The 16,681-nt window shown below is 40.5% G+C and overlaps 1 protein-coding gene across 2 annotated transcripts in view; it reads left to right on the top strand.

Moving 5' to 3' along the window:
* Positions 1 to 1,278: 1,278 nt before the first annotated feature.
* STK38L (serine/threonine kinase 38 like) overlaps positions 1,279 to 16,681 on the top strand; it is an 84,860-nt gene continuing 69,457 nt past the window's right edge. The window contains exons 1-2 of one of the 2 annotated variants that reach the window (XM_025930684.2): positions 1,373 to 1,433; positions 7,173 to 7,286. In XM_025930684.2, the coding sequence (XP_025786469.1) occupies position 7,286 (1 nt within the window). In that variant the 5' untranslated portion in view covers positions 1,373 to 1,433; positions 7,173 to 7,285. Of the gene's footprint in view, positions 1,434 to 7,172; positions 7,287 to 16,681 lie in introns of both variants that reach the window. The other variant, XM_086713785.1, reaches the window with a different exon arrangement.

The raw sequence follows: 16,681 nt of genomic DNA, 5'->3' as shown, positions 1-16,681 counted from the left end.
TGATACCCTAGACTAGTCCATATTACTCTAGTGGTATGAAAAAAATGGCATACTGGAAAGTATAAAATTGCTCTAGAACATTCCACAAACTGTTCTCCATTCTACTCATTTGAATTAATGTATGTACGAGTGTGGTGGAGGGAAAGAGGTGTATAGGCCTCTGTCAAGCATGTTTGATCACAATGAAACTTCCTTATACTTGTACATGGCAATTGTCATTTGAGCCTCAAAAGGACCATATGATAAAGGTGGAAATGATTTCCTCAAGAATACACTAATTACCACAATAGTGCTTTTTCTGTTACCAAGCAATGTATGAGAAAAGCACCGAGTGTAAAAAAAGAGAGAAGTGATGTCACGAGGCTTCCCTAAGTCTTTTGCATCTATCACTTGCTCTTGGTGAAGTTAAAGATAATTACGTTTTCTGCAAGCACAGTACCAGCTTCATATATTGCCTTAGTAGTCCCTAAAAGCCAGGGGTATTTGATAACACCTCCAATATGCAGATCAAAGATAAATTTGTTAACAATAATTGGGAACGATTCTCTTATTTGGTTTGCCCAGCAACTTTTCTCCCCAAAGACAAATGCATCATTCACAAAGTCATCTCTTTTGAGTCATGATGCAGGGGTTTTCCTCCTGGTTCACCGATCCTACATAAAGGAGCCCAGTACTGTCAGATATTTTAGATTTTCCAAGATAACCTAAGCAAGTTTTTCGTGTATGCCTCCCAGTTTTTTGTGGCGTTTCCAAATTTAAATCCCTTTCAAGTCTTTGCAGTGGAGTCACGGTGAGATGGAAAAGGGTCAAGGAACCCGGGTTACTTCTAGATCCCACAGCTAGTAGCTAAGCAACTTGGTCAGCCAATTCATCTTTGTTAATTATCACCTTTTCGTAATCTGCAAATTGCGTGGATTCGTGGGAATTATCTCTAAACCCCTTTCCATTTCCAACATTCTTTGCATTACACTGGGAAATAGAAAAACTCTGTCATTTAGGACACGTGACTAATGTGGCAACACATTGGGCACTCTCATAAGAGGCCTGAACCAGTTTTGAGTAGATTAGAGGTAAGAGAGGTGAGGGTGATTAGTAAGGTTAGTAGTGACAATCTAGCCAACTCCTCCAGGACCATCAGGAATTCACCAGGCGTAAGTGGGTGGGGCAGAGGAGCGGGCGTTGACGACAGAAGGCTACTTCCGGCTATGGCGCGTATGACGTCAGGGCCGAGTCGGACCGGCCTAGCCACCGAGAAGCCGAAGAGGGAGGGCTCGCGAGAGTTCAGGAAGGCCGCCCCGAGATTCCGGCGCGGCCGCGGGTTCCACCTCCCGGGGGCGGGGCGAGGGCGGAGCGGGCAAAAGGGAGCGGACGGGCCCCGGGCCGGCTGCGGTCCGTGCGGAGGCTGAGCCGGCCGCGGGCGCGACCGGAGGCAGGTGAGTACGCGGATGCGGCGCCCGGCGGCCGCGCTTGGGGGCCCCCCTCGCCGCGCCGGCCCCAACTCTGCGAGTAGGGACAGAAGGAGATCTTATGTGTCTTTGGGTGTCCAGGGACGACTCGGCTAATGTCGGGGCTGGCAGTGTCTCCAGTGCAGCCCCAGCGACGGCCTTGGCCCGCCCTCTCGCTCCCGAGGTGATACTAGCCCAGTGTGTCCGGAGGGTAGCCCTGAGCCCGAGGAGGAATCTTTGTGCTTCTCTGCTCTTCTCCCCTTCCACTCCTCGGCCCCCGAGCTCCCCGATCCCGGTCCCTGCCTGGGCTTCATAAACAATAACAAATGTCGCGGAACCTTTCCTGGTACCCCGGGCTCGCCCGTCCCATGCCCTCCAGCCCGTGTCACCGAGAAGAGGTATTCTAGGCATGGCTCAAATTGTGGGGGCTGCTTGTGTACCATTCCTAAAAACTGATGCGTCAGATTGCTAAACATTTCTCGGATCGACACAGTAAAGCCTCCCAGCTCCCAGAAGCACGGAGTGTTCAACACCGGTCTCAAAATCTGTCCCTACCCCTGGCACCGTAGACCCTTCTTTTAAACATCATTTGCTCCCACTCCCTTTTTTCCTCTTTACTGTCGGGGACAAACGAGTGGTTGCTTGGTATGGGAATAGGATAGGTTGTACCCGACTGAGTAGGAGACGTTTCGTCTTTAAAAAGTTATCAGGTTGACAGCAAAAGAACAAACTTTATTTTCAAAACCGGTGGCCTCCCGTTTACTGATGCGGCTTTTGCTTTGTGGCATCACTTTTTGGGTTGCAAGTTTGGAGGAAAGATGTAAAAAGAAATGGGGGGAGGAGGGGCGGGAATAGCTGGGTGCTGGAAGTGGTGGCTTGTCCAAAAACTGCGATGCCGTTCTCACTTGGTAAAATGCAGAACCAATGCTCTTGTCTGTTTCACATAACTTGTGATAAGTTCTGATAGAAGTCAACTGCTCGGAAAAGGCCTGAGTATTAGCTTTCTTACTGCTAAAGTCTGAGGAAACAACTCTTAAGTGTTTTAATTTATGCCTCCTGGTTGTAAGGTGGGAGGGAGACCTTGTCTTTTAGGGGTTGGGGATGGGATGGGGGCTTCAACTTCTCAGGTCTCCCTACTTAAGGCAGGATCTATTATTAAGTCCAGTTTTTTCTTAGGGTAGATTTTTTTTTGTCTCAGTCACATGTGTATATAACATACTGGGAACCTCTTTGTATTTGATTGACCTTTCTTTGTATACCTCAGGATATATAAAACAATTAAGTTTACTATACTCTACCTGGTAGCTGAGAGGTATTATATGTGAATTAGCCACTACTATGACTATTTGAGGAAGAGAAATTAGTCCAAAATATGATGTTAAATTGTGATTACATTTGTTCATTGCATAGGTTTATCAAAGCACTTTTATGTGAAAAATCTTGATCTCAAAAGGAAAAAAAAGAAAATTTGGTTTGATCTGGCTTAGCTTTGTGTTTTTCTCCTGGTTAAGATGACTGATAACGTTTCCCATTTGGCTGGGATGTGTTTAGGATGAGAAATAAATTGGATGTAGTTTTTGTACTCCTTTGAAAGGACCTGCTATTGAGGAATGAAAAAAAAATTAAACTTAGAAAAGCCACCTTAAATGGGTGCACTTCTTTTTTAGCCTTCTGTTTTTTTTAGTTTATTTTAAAATGAGTCAAAGAATAGAGACTAGGAATATTTGTGCAAATGAATAGGTATCCTCAGAAGTTTTTATGCTGAAAAATTTATTTCAAAAGGTAGGACACTATAAAAACAAAGGAGAATTTGTAGAAAATGGCAACAAAGCAATGCACTCAAATCAGCCATTTGTTTTCAGAAAAGTTCTCTCAAAGTAAGGGCAACGTCATTGTGTAAGTGAAGTTGGATAATACTATAGAAAATGCTTTCCAGTGATCCGGAATAAGTTGGAGGCTTGTTTTGTGTGTGTGTGTGTATGTGTGTGTGTGTGTGTGTGTGTGTGTGTGTGTGTGGCATTTTTTTTTTAGGAGGAAAAAGAGAGCACATATCAAAGCCAGAAAGATTTGCATCTCAATGTAATGTTAAAATTATTTTATTTTACATAAATAGTGTAGGGTGAATCAAGCAAGCATATTGTCTTCTAGCATCCCCAGGATTACATTAAAATCAGCAGATGGGCAAGTTATGATTAGGTTAGACTTGACATATGCAGAAATTATGCTACTGTATTTTTATATTAAAAGTACCATGGGCTTTTTTGAATGAAATAATGCAAGTAAGCTTTTAAGGCATAAGAAATTTTTAAAAAAATACATTAGTTTACAGAGATATTCTTAGTCAGCAATTTAAGTGTATTAAATAAGTCCTTTCTTCCCTCTCCCTGCAAAATTTTATTTAAGTCTCAACAGAATATTTAGCAAGGTAAGACCAGTACATAAGTGCATTGGGTTACATAAAGCTCCTGTCTCCAGGTAAAAGTTTGGTAATTGACAGGGTTTGATTGTTAAGAACATTTAGAGAGAGGGAGAAGAAAGACAGCCATGAACAATATTTGCTGTCTGGTGCACTCAGATGAGCTGTAGTCTCTATCTTCAAAGAGATGTAAGTAATCTACATTGGGAGGGAAATTTACCCAAATAACTGATACATGATGCATTTTGTGGAGAAGCCTAGGAGGGAGGGATTAAATTCTACTAGATCAGATAAGGAAGGTTTTGAGGAGGGAACAGCATTTGTGTAAATGATTTGGATGATTTAGTCATGATAATCATAATAAGTAAACACATTATGTAATGCTGATTGCTGCTAAACCCTTATATGTACTAATTTACCTGGGTTTAATCCCTGTAACAACCATATGGAGTAGGTATTTTTTATTATTTCCATTTTGCAGACAGAGTAACTGAGTTACCAAGACCAGCTAACTAGAAAATCGTAGAACAAGGGTTCCAAGCCAAGAATTCTGGTTTATACCTGTCCCTGTGCTTACTCACTATCCTTATTTTCTCTTCCATTCTTGATGGTCTTTCTCAGGTCTCTTTCAAAAAATTGATTTTGGCAAATGCATTTCACTGACACATAAATTTAGGACTCAATTTTCTAGAAAGACCTAGAAAGCTTCAAAATAAAGAAAACCCAGGTAAATAAGTTATTTTTGGAAAGTTAGGTAATCCATTTCAAGAAGTTACTCAAATGTATGCAAATTAAATATAACCACTGAGTGGGACTTTTGATAAATTTGACTTATTACCTAGTAGCATACCCATAAGGATTTAGGAATGGGAAATTGTAACTATATTAACTCCTTTCCCTAATGGAATGTTTGAATCATTGTATGTTTTGGCTTGTAATTTTAAAAAATCACTTGGCACTGGGTCATTTTGGATTGAATTGGGAAGTTGGAATTTAGTTAATGATTGATTGTCTCAGCCCCTTGAGTTTTCATTTCCACCAACAGCTCAATTTATTATTCCTGAATCATGTTTTTTGTTTGTTTGTTTGTTTTGTTTTGTTTTTAAGATTTTACTTTTAGGTGATCTTTATACAAAATGCAGGGCTCCAACTCAACCCCAAGATAAGAATTACACACTTTACCGACTGAGCAAGCCAGGTGCCCCATGAATCACGGTTTTGAATAGAGTGTTGTACATGTATAAAATGAGAGATGTTCGGGGCGCCTGGGTGGCTCAGTTGGTTGAGCGTCCGACTTTGGCTCAGGCCATGATCCCACAGCTCGTGGGTTCGAGCCCCACGTCAGGCTCTGTGCTGACAGCTCAGAGCCTGGAACCTGCTTTAGACTCTGTGTCTCCCTCTCTCTCTGCCCCTAACCCACTCGCATTCTGTCTCTGTCTCTCTCAAAAATTAATAAACATTAAAAGAAATTGAAAAAATAAACTAAAATGAGAGATGTTCAATCACTGATACTTTATGTTAGGGCAACTTTGAAAGCTCTTTGGGATTGTAAAATAAAAGGTGCCATACAAATGCATTGTGCCTAGTATAGGCCTACTCAAGAAATGCTTCTTTGTTGAATGAATAGTCCGAATGATTTTATTAATGAAGTTGCAAGAATAGTTCACATTTGTTATTGTTTATCTAAGTATTGGGATCACAGTAAACTCAACTGGGTTTAAAGGTTAGGATAAAAAGTATATCTTGGCAGTGGTAGGGGTACTGTCTACCGAAATGCAGACACTTCAGCTCCTTTGTCTGTGTCCTGATTGACCAAATTCCTAATAGAGTTCCAGAGGCACATTTTCTGTGATTGAGTATAGTAAGTGTTCTCTCCTTGTTTGATTTGGGTAGATTGTAGAAAACCTCCACAGTAGGATAATTCATGGTTTGGTGAGCTTAAAACCTAACAGAAGTAGCAGAACTAAAGCCAAGATTTTTTTTTTTAATGTTTTATTTTATTTTTGAGACAGAGAGAGACAGAGCATGAATGGGGGAGGGTCAGAGAGAGGGAGACACAGAATCTGAAACGGGCTCCAGGCTCTGAGCTGTCAGCACAGAGCCCGACGCGGGGCTCGAACTCACGGACCGCGAGATCATGACCTGAGCCGAAATCGGCCACTTAACCGACTGAGCCACCCAGGCGCCCCCTAAAGCCAAGATTTAAAGCTCATATACTTTTATTATTACAATTAGACAAAACAAATATATATATACACACACATATGTACGTACATATATACATATATATACATAGCTTAAATTAATAGTGATGAAATATTATTTCCATTTATCACTGCCTGATTGACAACATTTTTAGGATCTTCAGCCCATAATTTCATGCAGATACTTATAAGACAACTATGCTTTGTTGCCCCCCCCCCCCAAAAGTTAAAAGTTTCTCTAAGTACAGATTTGGTTTTGAAAGGTTATTTTTAGTAAAAAGGACTGTGAGTTGGTCCCTCAAAGGGAAACCAGATATACTCTCACCTCCTTGCTGGTAGAATTTTTTGGCCGTCTTTTCCCCTAATAGACTAGTTTTGTCTACATTGAAAATTTACTGAGACAGGCAGCCTCCCTCTTAGATGATCTGCACAGGCCTTAGGGAAGAGGTTAGCAGTGACAGGTCATATAGTGAGCTGACCATTCACACTGTGTAAATTGAAAAAGGCCTCGAACTTTAGCAGTTTTATGATAGTACTTGTACTATGCTTAGCTTTTAAATTGTTAAACTCCTTGCCTTCTCCTGAATTAACACTAGACCAGTTGACAACCCAAAGTGATGTTAATTCTCTGGCCACCCCATGCAGGGTTTCTTGTTTTCCTTGTCTTCTGCTGATTCTTATTGATTCCATGGGTATAGACTTTTCACATATTACAGCCAATAAGTCTGATCCCATTACACAGGCAGCATCCACTGTTTTCTTACTTTTTACAATGATTTGCTGTCTCTAAATCTGATTCCTAATTTTGAAACATTTTCACTGTTTTTGCAATTACTGAGTATGATGGAGTTAAAAATACTTAACACCTAAAATCCATCACAAATACAACTTCCCCAGACTAAAGAGCAAATAATGGAAGCCTAAATGACTGTGCACGGTTGTTAATACCATCTAATTTTGGCCAGTAGAGTTGGTGTACGTTTGCTATGGAACCTAAGTTTCATTCTGTCTAGGAAAAGTTAAAAAAATTGAAAGTTTGGAAGCAGGCTTCTGTACACATCAGTAAACACTTTTTTATTTTTATTTATTTTTATTTATTTTTTTTAGCGGCGGGGTGGGGTCTGTCCTGCTCTCCCTCCATACAGTCACTGCTATTCTACTTTTATGACTTCGAGATTTTGGCTACAGTTCTCTAGACTCTTCAGCAATCCTGGAGACACAGTATGTAATTTGTACATTTAATATGAAAAATGCTTTGTGTAATGTGTGTTTCTCAAACTTTGTCTCCCAGCAAGAATTTATAGACTGAGCTCTCTGTATATCATCTTCCCTTCTGACGTATTCTTGGCTCTTTTCTCTTCCTGAATGTCACCAATCAGTATACGGGTCTAATAATAATTTTATCAACAATTAGTCACTTATCACTTACTATGTACAAGACATAATGCTAAGTATTTTATGTAAATATTATCTCATTTAATCCCTGCAGCAACCCTATGAGTTATTATTTCTGCTTACACGTGAGGAAACTGGAGTCTATGGAGGTGAAGTGACCAGATTCATGTGGGTAGATAGTAAGTGATGGAGTTAGAAATTGATCCCTAAGTTCCAGTTTACTTTTCTCCTGTATTGCTTTATTTTATCTAATAAACTTCTCCCCTGCCGTTTAATTTACTTCCTTCTTCTAGTCCCACCTGAGTTTTCTTTCTTCCCTTCACTTCCTCCCTTTTTAAGTAGTTATTTACAGTTTTGCATGTCACACAAATTCTTTTGGGAAGAGTATACAGAAATACATGAGCTGTATTCAGATTTCCTGTAGAAGGGGACTTGCTCTTGGAGGGAGCTTATTGTAAGAATTATGCTTGTCGCATATTATATTTGTATTGTGGTTTAGAGTTTCTTAAAGCATCCCCCCCCCCCCCACTTTTTCTTACTTAATCCTCCTGGCAAACTTTAACTCAGGTCTTTAGGTTAAAAGGTGCTGCAGGCAGTTTCCTAAGGACCGTGCACAATTGGTTGAGATGCATTTCTTGCCTTCAGCAATTTTTTTTTTTATTTAAAAAAAAATTTTTTTTAATGTTTATTTATTTTTGAGAGAGAGAGAGACAGAGCATGAACGGGGGAGGGCCAGAGAGAGGGAGACACAGAATCTGAAACAGGCTGCAGGCTCCGAGCCGTCAGCACAGAGCCTCATGCGGGGCTCGAACTCATGGACTGCGAGATCATGACCTGAGCCGAAGTTGGCCGCTCAACCGACTGAGCCACCCAGGCGCCCCTGTCCTCAGCAATTTTAATGCTGAAATAAATGACATAATCAAATGTTCTGACTTCATTCAAGCAAATTAAGAGCAAGTAACTATCATTACAGCACGGCATTTTCTTAAAGGGTATTATGGTTTTGAGATTTGAGCTTCCTTTTTGGTCAAAACTGAGAAGTTGGAATTTTAGTTCTGCATTTTAAATCATGAAATGTTAAATGTCCTCCATTCTTGTGAGTCAGGTGAATGATGGTCAAGTTGCTGCCTACCTCATGCTGCATACAATGGTTTCATTTGACTAAAATAATCTTGGTGAAGGAATGGGGTAGAGGGAGTACAGACAAAATTTCAATGGAGATCCTAACCAGGGCTTGAGGAGGTGTCTTATAGTGTCACTATTGTAGGAAATTGTATGTAAACTTTAAAGAATGGATAAGCTACATATACTCAACTTCTTTGAAAGATCAGAGAACTTATTCAATGATCCATCTTTGAAATTTTATCTTGTGCCAGTATCTCATTTTATTAAATTTGATTTGGACTAAATTTGGGTTTTTTTCCTTAGTGAAGCACCTGCCCATTAAGTTGGCCCCAGTGTGGACACACCGCATCATGTTTGCCCTTTATAGTTTTGTTTTGTTTTGTTTTGTTTTTTTGTATTTGTCAGCAGAGGCTGGTGGCCTGGTTTATAGTACTAGGGAATTGCTTTTTGTTGTGTTTTTACAAGAGATACATTTCATTTGGACACATCTTTCAAATCTGGTTGAGGATATTTTCCATATGTCCACTGTTATCTAGCCAAACAGAATAGACTTTTTCTATTTTTGTGGCTAGAGTGGAAAAATGTCAGTCCTGCATTGCATATATCTGACCCACCGATGTTCTTAATATTGGCAAATCCTAAAGGAATCGCAGACTCATAATGTTTTAGTGAGGTTAATCATCATAATTCAACATTTATCAGCTATTTGCAGGGCCCTGTGTTAGGTACCATGGCGAAATAGAGACGAGTAAAATGTGTTGCACTTCCACTTAGAAAGGTTCAATCCAGTAAGAGACATAATGTGTGGGTACAAATAACAGTAATTCATACAGAAAGTGATAAGTGAGTGACAGAGCACTGTGGGAGCAGAGGAAGGAGGGATGGCTTCTGGCTGCAGAGATTAGGAAGTCTTCCTGTGTAAAGTGAAATACGAATTGGCTATTTAAGAGTGAAGGACAGGCCAGGTAGAGGGATTAGCGTGAGTTGGATATATCTCTATAACAGCTGATAAATTGTATGTTAATTATTTACTTCTCTCTCTGCCTTGTTGGATTTGAGCCCACAGAGCTTAGAGAACAGGTGTTTTTCAGCTTTTTATTCTCTGCATCATCAACTGCTCAACCTGGTACATTTAATTAAAGCCACACTTTAGTAACATTATAGTGGCAATAGTGTATTTGGAATGGATTCAAGGGAAGAGGGACCAGAAATGAGGGACCAATGATGAGATTAACCTATTTTTATTAATTTAATGTTTTTTGATTTGAGTGTAGTTGACGCACAGTGAGTGTCACATTAGTTTCAGGTGTACGACATAGTGATTCAAGTTCTCTATGTGTTACGCTTGCCACAAGTGTAGCTACCATCTGTCACCATATGACGCTATTACGGTGTCTCTATTCCCCATGCTGTGTGTTTCATCCTCATGACTTATTCATTCCATAACTGGAAACCTGTACCTTCTACTCCTCTTTACCCGTTTTGCCCAACTCCCTCCCCCTCTCTGGCAACTATCAGTTTCTTCTATGTATTTATAAACCCGATTCTGCTTTTTGTTTATTCATTTGTTTTGTTTTTTAGATTTCACATGTGAATGAAATTTTATAGTATTTATCTTCCTAAATCTGACCTATTTCACTTAGCATAATGCCCTCTAGGTACATCCATGTCACAAATGGCCTGATCTCATCCTTTTTTATGGCTGAGTAATATTCCATTGTATAAATATATGACATCTTCATTATCCATTCATCTGTTGATGGACACTTTAGGTTGCTTCCATTTCTTGGCTATCATAAATAGTGCTGAAATGAATGTAGGCGTGCATATGTATTTTTTTAATTTGTGTTTTTGTTTTGAAGAGACTAATCTAGGAGATAGATAGTAAAGTCCTTTTTTTCTTTTTTAAGTTTATTTATTTATTTTGAGAGAGACAGCGTGAGCAGGGGAGGGGCAGAGAGAGAGGGAGAGAGAGAATTCCAAGCAGGCTCTGAGCTGTCAGCACAGGGCCTGACACAGGGCTCAATCCCATGAACTATGAGATCCTGACCTGAGCTTAAATCAAGAGCTGGACACTTAACCGACTGAGCCACCCAGGTGCCCCAGAGATAGATAATGAAGTTGTTCTAAACGAGGTGGGTTTGGAAAAGGGAGAATTGGATGGATGGGTGTTGCCCCTCCAACTTGAGACCTAGGGAGTTCTTTTGCTGTGAATTACCTGTGGGGGTACATGTCATGTCATGTACCAGGAGATACAGTAATAGAAAGACATGGTGCTCCCTCAGACAGCAGGCAGGCAGCTAGAGAGCCACACTCCCAGGTATAGAAATAATTGCAATAGCACATAGCTGCTGTGATGAGGGAGCAGTAGGAGGAGCATCTAAGGGAAAGGAGCACCTATTTGGGAGAATCAAAGCAACCTTCCAGGGAGGTGGTAATGTGTGAGCTTAAACTCGAAGGCTGAGTAGGAGTTTTTCAGGCCAGCAAGCAGCAGGAGGACATGATAGCATAGAGATCTAAGAGACTGTTTAGAGAGCCACAAAAACCTGGGTTATTTTAGTGTTGGGACGTGAAGATGGATAGGATAAATGGACTTGTCTTAATAAAATAGCTTTTTATTTGCCATGTTTTTTTTTTTTTTAATATTTATTTTGCCCAGCCCCTGCACACTGAGCTTTTGTAAGGAAGTGTTTCTGTTGCCTCTTAAGCCTAGTGGAAGGCATCTGTCTGCTCTGCTTCCCATTCCTAGCCTGCAGGTATACTGGCGGTGCTAAATTGGTGATAAATTGTGTCTCTCCTTCCATTTTGTGAAATTAAACAGAAACAATTGCTAACAATAGCCAGAGAGATAAAGGGAGGAAGCCGTGCACTGAAGACCTTTTCTCTGATGAATGCCTAGAGCCACTGGGGGTGTCATATAAAGAGAACTGCAGCATCAAAGGGTAGCTTCAAGAGTACTGGACTCAAGGGAGCAGATTGTGGTGGGAACCTAATTATTTACCTTTCCCATAAAGTTTTATGGAACCCGTGAAATTTTCCCAGAACTGTAATACCTAGTGCTAAAGTCCTTTTGTTCTGGTTTTAGACTTGATTTTTTTTTTTTTTCCATCTTCTCTACTCTGACCCTTACTATATTTTAGTAACTTAGCATGACTCTAAACTTCAACTGGTGTGAAACATGGAGTCTAGTGTGCCCCTCTCCCACCTTTTCTGGTCATTCAGAAATCTGCCCCTGCAAATCACGATTCCGAACTATGCAAACATAGTCTGTATCAGACAGCAGGAGTTAGGAAGCACTCCAGGTTTCTTTTTTACATGTTTATTTCCTACAGCCATTTATTCTTTCTGTCCTGTGGATTGGTCACTAAAACAGAATATAGAAGTTGTTTTAGAAGGACAACCAAAAAGTTCATTAGAATTATATCCATTGTGGGCCACTTGGGTGGCTCAGTTGGTTAAGCGTCTAACTTTAGCTCAGGTCACGATCTCACGGTTCATGAGTTCGAGCCCCGCATTGGCCTCTCTGCTGTCAGCACGGAGCCCACTTTGGATTCTCTGTCCCTCCCTCTCTCTGCCCCTCCCCTGCTTGTGTGCTCTCTCTCTCTCTCTCACACACACACACACAAAATAAATAAATAAACTTAAAAAAAAAAAAGAATTATATCCATTGTATTTCTAGGTCGGGGCTTAGCAGCTGTGTTAGCGTTAGTGCCATTGGTGGTAATAAAAGTTTATGGGCACTACCAAGAGGAAATTAAAGACAAGAACAGGAAAAGAAAAAGAAGGGTTACAGAGTGTTGGGGGAGGCATAGGGTAGGGGGTGGAGAAAAGGTGCCTATGGTTAAAGGGTCAAATACCTGTAACAGCAGTTACTAAGGTGCCACTTAGTGGGACAGGTGCCATATTGTAAGATTAAGTTGAACTGCAAGTAGTCATGTTTGCAAATACACCGGCTGTATTGTTATGACAAAAATGACAGTTTGTTTTCATCAAATATTTCTGGATTTTCAAAATGTGTGTATATACCTGTGCCTCTGTTTTTAGAATTGAATGGAAAGGGTAACAGAAACCAGCAGATTTTAAATATTAGTGAATGTTACAGGTACTTTTCTGAAATGTAGTATAGCTTTTAAGATTTAAATCCACAGATTACGGCTAGTCCTAGTCAGGCAGAGGTGGCAGGAAGGGAAGAGTAAGCAAGAATGTGGTTGGGTAAAACTGCATTTTCATACTACTCATATAACAGGTCCCACAGAAGGGAAAATAGGGTAAGAACCTATTTTCTAGAGCCTGTAGTCTCCTCTACAGGCAAACCAAGTACGCTTTGCTTTCAGAAAACAAGAGGCTTTAATTCTTCAAAACATTTCCCTACCATTGGCTAACAAAGTCAAAGAATAAAATCTGGTATAATTTTAGTTTTTCTGTAATGTGACAAAAAGTTATTTCTCGGATTGTGAGGAATACTGGATGGAATTGAAAGTCTTTGACTCATTTTTCAGAGCTGAAAGATGCTATATTGGTCATCTAGTTGGGTTCCTAACTGTATGTGTTCCCTCTAATCTCTGGGAAGTGGATGGTTAGTCTTTGTCCACATATTTTAGTTCCTTGCTAAAGGCAGAACACCTAAATTTCATTCCCTTCAGTGGCTGGTGTTCTCCAGCCTTCTGTCCCCTGTTCTTTTCTTCTCCTTCCACATGCTGTGGGATCTGGATGATCTCACATACTCTGATATCTTCAGTGACCACTCTGTGACGATCGCTTCCAAATCTGTACATCTTGTTCAGACTTCTTCTGAGCTCAGGACTCCACTGTCCGTCTCTTTCTAGAATATTTAATATTTAAGGTGTAGACTTTTCCAGCTCTATAAATCCCAATTGTTTGTGTGTGTCCAGAAATAATGAGGATTAGGGAAATTTACTTACATTTAGCAAGTGACCAGGAGACTGATATAAACACAAGAATGCCAACTAAATTAACCTATTAAGATAACTGAGTAGAATGGAAGCTTGAATCATTTGGTCATCATACTGTCACCCACAAGGACAGTCTTCATGGGAAGCATCACTAAGCCATGAGAGCCTAATGGAGCCTCTTTTTTTATAAGGATGCCCCTGCCCAGCGCTGATCTGATTGTGGGCGGCGCATTTCAGCCTCCGACAGTGCGATGGAAAGGCAGGCAAAATATTGCAGGTAAAACTCCTGCTTTTTCTCCCCCAGATTAATATAACAGTGTTCTGCTAACACGGTTTCTTTCGCCAGAAGTAAACAAAATTGACAAGGTTTCAGCTTTCCTAATTCACATTCTAATCCTGCCTCCTAGAAACTATACCCTGTTTGCTTTTGATTGGACTTGTGTTTCTAAATATTTTCAGTCACACATTTTCTTGGAATTACTTATGTTGATAGCTAAATTCTACCACTCTATTTGATTTATGCTGATATTACTCCCAGAGGGATGATTTAATTTTCAAATTCTGTGGGCATTTGCTTTGTCCCTGTGTGCTGACTATAAGGCATTGATTGCCGAGTCTTGAAAACTTCTCCAGGTATGAGCTGACCAATACAGGGTACGGTATGATTTTCACCTTCCTTGTTCCTGACCTTTTATGTCCATTAGCTCAGCCTGAGATTGAGACTGCATACATTTTGGGGTGGCCATTTCACTTTTTTTTTTTTTTTTTTTTTTTTTGGGACAGAGAGAGACAGAGCATGAACAGGGGAGGGGCAGACAGAGAGGGAGACACAGAATCGGAAACAGGCTCCAGGCTCCGAGCCATCAGCCCAGAGCCTGACGCGGGGCTCGAACTCACGGACCGCGAGATGGTGACCTGGCTGAAGTCGGACGCTTAACCGACTGCACCACCCAGGCGCCCCAGCCATTTCACATTTTTTAATTGATGTCAAGCTTTGTTCAACAAATATTTTTAGTTCTGTATGCCTATGAGAGTTTGTCACAATTTATGCATAGCATTAGATTTTTTTTTTTAAATCCAAATATAATTCTTTACCTTTTCTCCATTAAATTTCCTTTGTTAAAGTTAACCTTCTACTAAAAATGTTTTGGGTTCTGAATCTGCTGTCCCCTTTTTGACTATTGTCTCCAGATTCCAGTTTGGGATAAGGATTTTGAGAAGGATACATTTGATAAGGATAGGACTTTATCGAGTTAATATATCCAGATAATATAATTGTCTAAGCTCAGCGAGTCTTGCAGAACTTATCTATGAGCACTCCGAATTTTGTTGCTTAATTGGTTGTAGACATTCAGCCCATTTGTCTTCATCTTTCTCCCTTCCTCCCCCTAATAAGAATTGGAGAGTGGGGCTTGTTCAGTCCTTTCTGAAGTCACAGAGATGATTTGTCCTGTGGATTTGCCAGCAAAAGAAATAAAGTTGCTTGGCAAGACTTGTTCCTCCTGATTCCATGCTGAGTTTAGTGATCACCTATCTTTGTTCAAAAGCCATCTGCCTTATTATCTGTTCTAGAATTTTCCTCAGGATGGATGATAAGCACAACAGTTAGTGTTTTGTAATGTTTTGTAACATCTATGTTCTTTTGTAATGTTCATGTTCTTTCCTCATTTTGAAAGATTGGGCGGTTTCAGCACAGCTCTCTGGTCTTCATTTGTTCGTCAGAGTACTTAGAGCACTTGGCCGCGTTCATCCATGGGTCCATGATTCGCAAACTGATCAGCTGGCCAAGTCAGAAGATTTGCGGGGCATGCGGGTGGCTCTCTGATGGCCTTCTGTGTCCTGGGCTTTAGCTGCCTCCTTGGGCATCTACTTTTGGCCTTTGTTCCCCACCCCACTGTGAAGAGAGGCAGAGCCTGAGTGGTGGCTGATGGGTGTGCATCTATCTGACTGGGAGTTCTCTATAACACAGGGGTTGTGCTTCCCCAGCAAGGATGTCATAAAATAGAAATATGTAAACTGTAAAGTGCTATGCAAGTGTAATATGTTAAAAGAGCAAAACAGAAGTGGTTTTTCTTTTCTTTTTTTTTCCTGTTATATGTTAACTACACCATTTACCTTAACAAACTTACCCAGCCCTATTGCACATTTTCCCTTCCAGACAGAAATTCAGAAGCCCCTTTTGTAGCCCTTTAATGGTTTTCTTAAGTTCACTCATTGTGGACATTTGACTTCCTGATACCATCTTGCGTTTCTTTCATAGGCATCCATGTTGTGTTATGTCTCTTCTTCATGTCTTCGAAAACTAAGTTCATTGGAGAGCTCTTTGTGCAACCAGTCTTTCCAGAATCTGCCCTCTTTCTCTGTCGTTCATACCCTTTCCAGTCTACAAACCAGAGCTCTATTTTCTTCTACCAAATCATGTCAAGTTTTACTTTTTTCCTACACAACTAGGATGAATAGGGGCAATACTGTTTGGTTACACCTTTCTCCCCCATGTTTTCCTGACTCATTCTCTTTCTTTAATTCATTCTCTCTCTCTCACCCTTCTTTCTTGGCTACTTTTAGTGATGTAACTTTAGGAATTTTTACTCTAAAACCTAGGAGTTTCAACCTGGTACTTTATCACGTCCTGAATAGATCTAGAACATTTTCCTTATTCTTTTAAATTCATTTTGAATTTATAATTTAAATAGAGCTTAAAATGGATACTGTCTCTGGGGGAATAATCATGATTTCTGCTTCCTTTGTGTTTTCCTCACAACACCTAGTAAAACACAGATATTTCACATAGGCATTCAGTGTAACAGGACCCAATGAGTGTGGGTTCTTATATGTGTAATTCAGGAGTAATCCAAAGTCCTTATGGCGTCTGCAAGTCCTGTGTGTTGCACCACCTCTTACCTCTCTGAACATTTTTTCTTACCACTGCTGCTCACTCGCTCTGTTCTTGCCATGCTAATCTCCTTGCTGTTTCTTACAGACACACTCCTGCCTCAGGGCCTTTGCATTGACTGTTCCCTGTGTGGTACCCTCTTCCCCCACGTTTTGAAATCACTTTTTTCCCACCTCATTCAAACTTCTTTCTCGATGGAACCTTTCCTGATGACCTTATTTAAAATTTTAATGCCTCTCTCAACCCCTGCACTTTCTATCCCCTCCCCAACTAAAATGTAAGCTCCATAA

Source organism: Puma concolor, chromosome B4, assembly GCF_028749965.1.
Source record: "Puma concolor isolate L17-30 chromosome B4, mPumCon1.1.hap2, whole genome shotgun sequence".
Classification (NCBI taxonomy): Eukaryota; Metazoa; Chordata; class Mammalia; order Carnivora; family Felidae; genus Puma; species Puma concolor.
The sequence above is the reverse complement of the archived record's forward strand: the minus strand, read 5'-3'. Positions and strand labels throughout refer to the sequence as shown.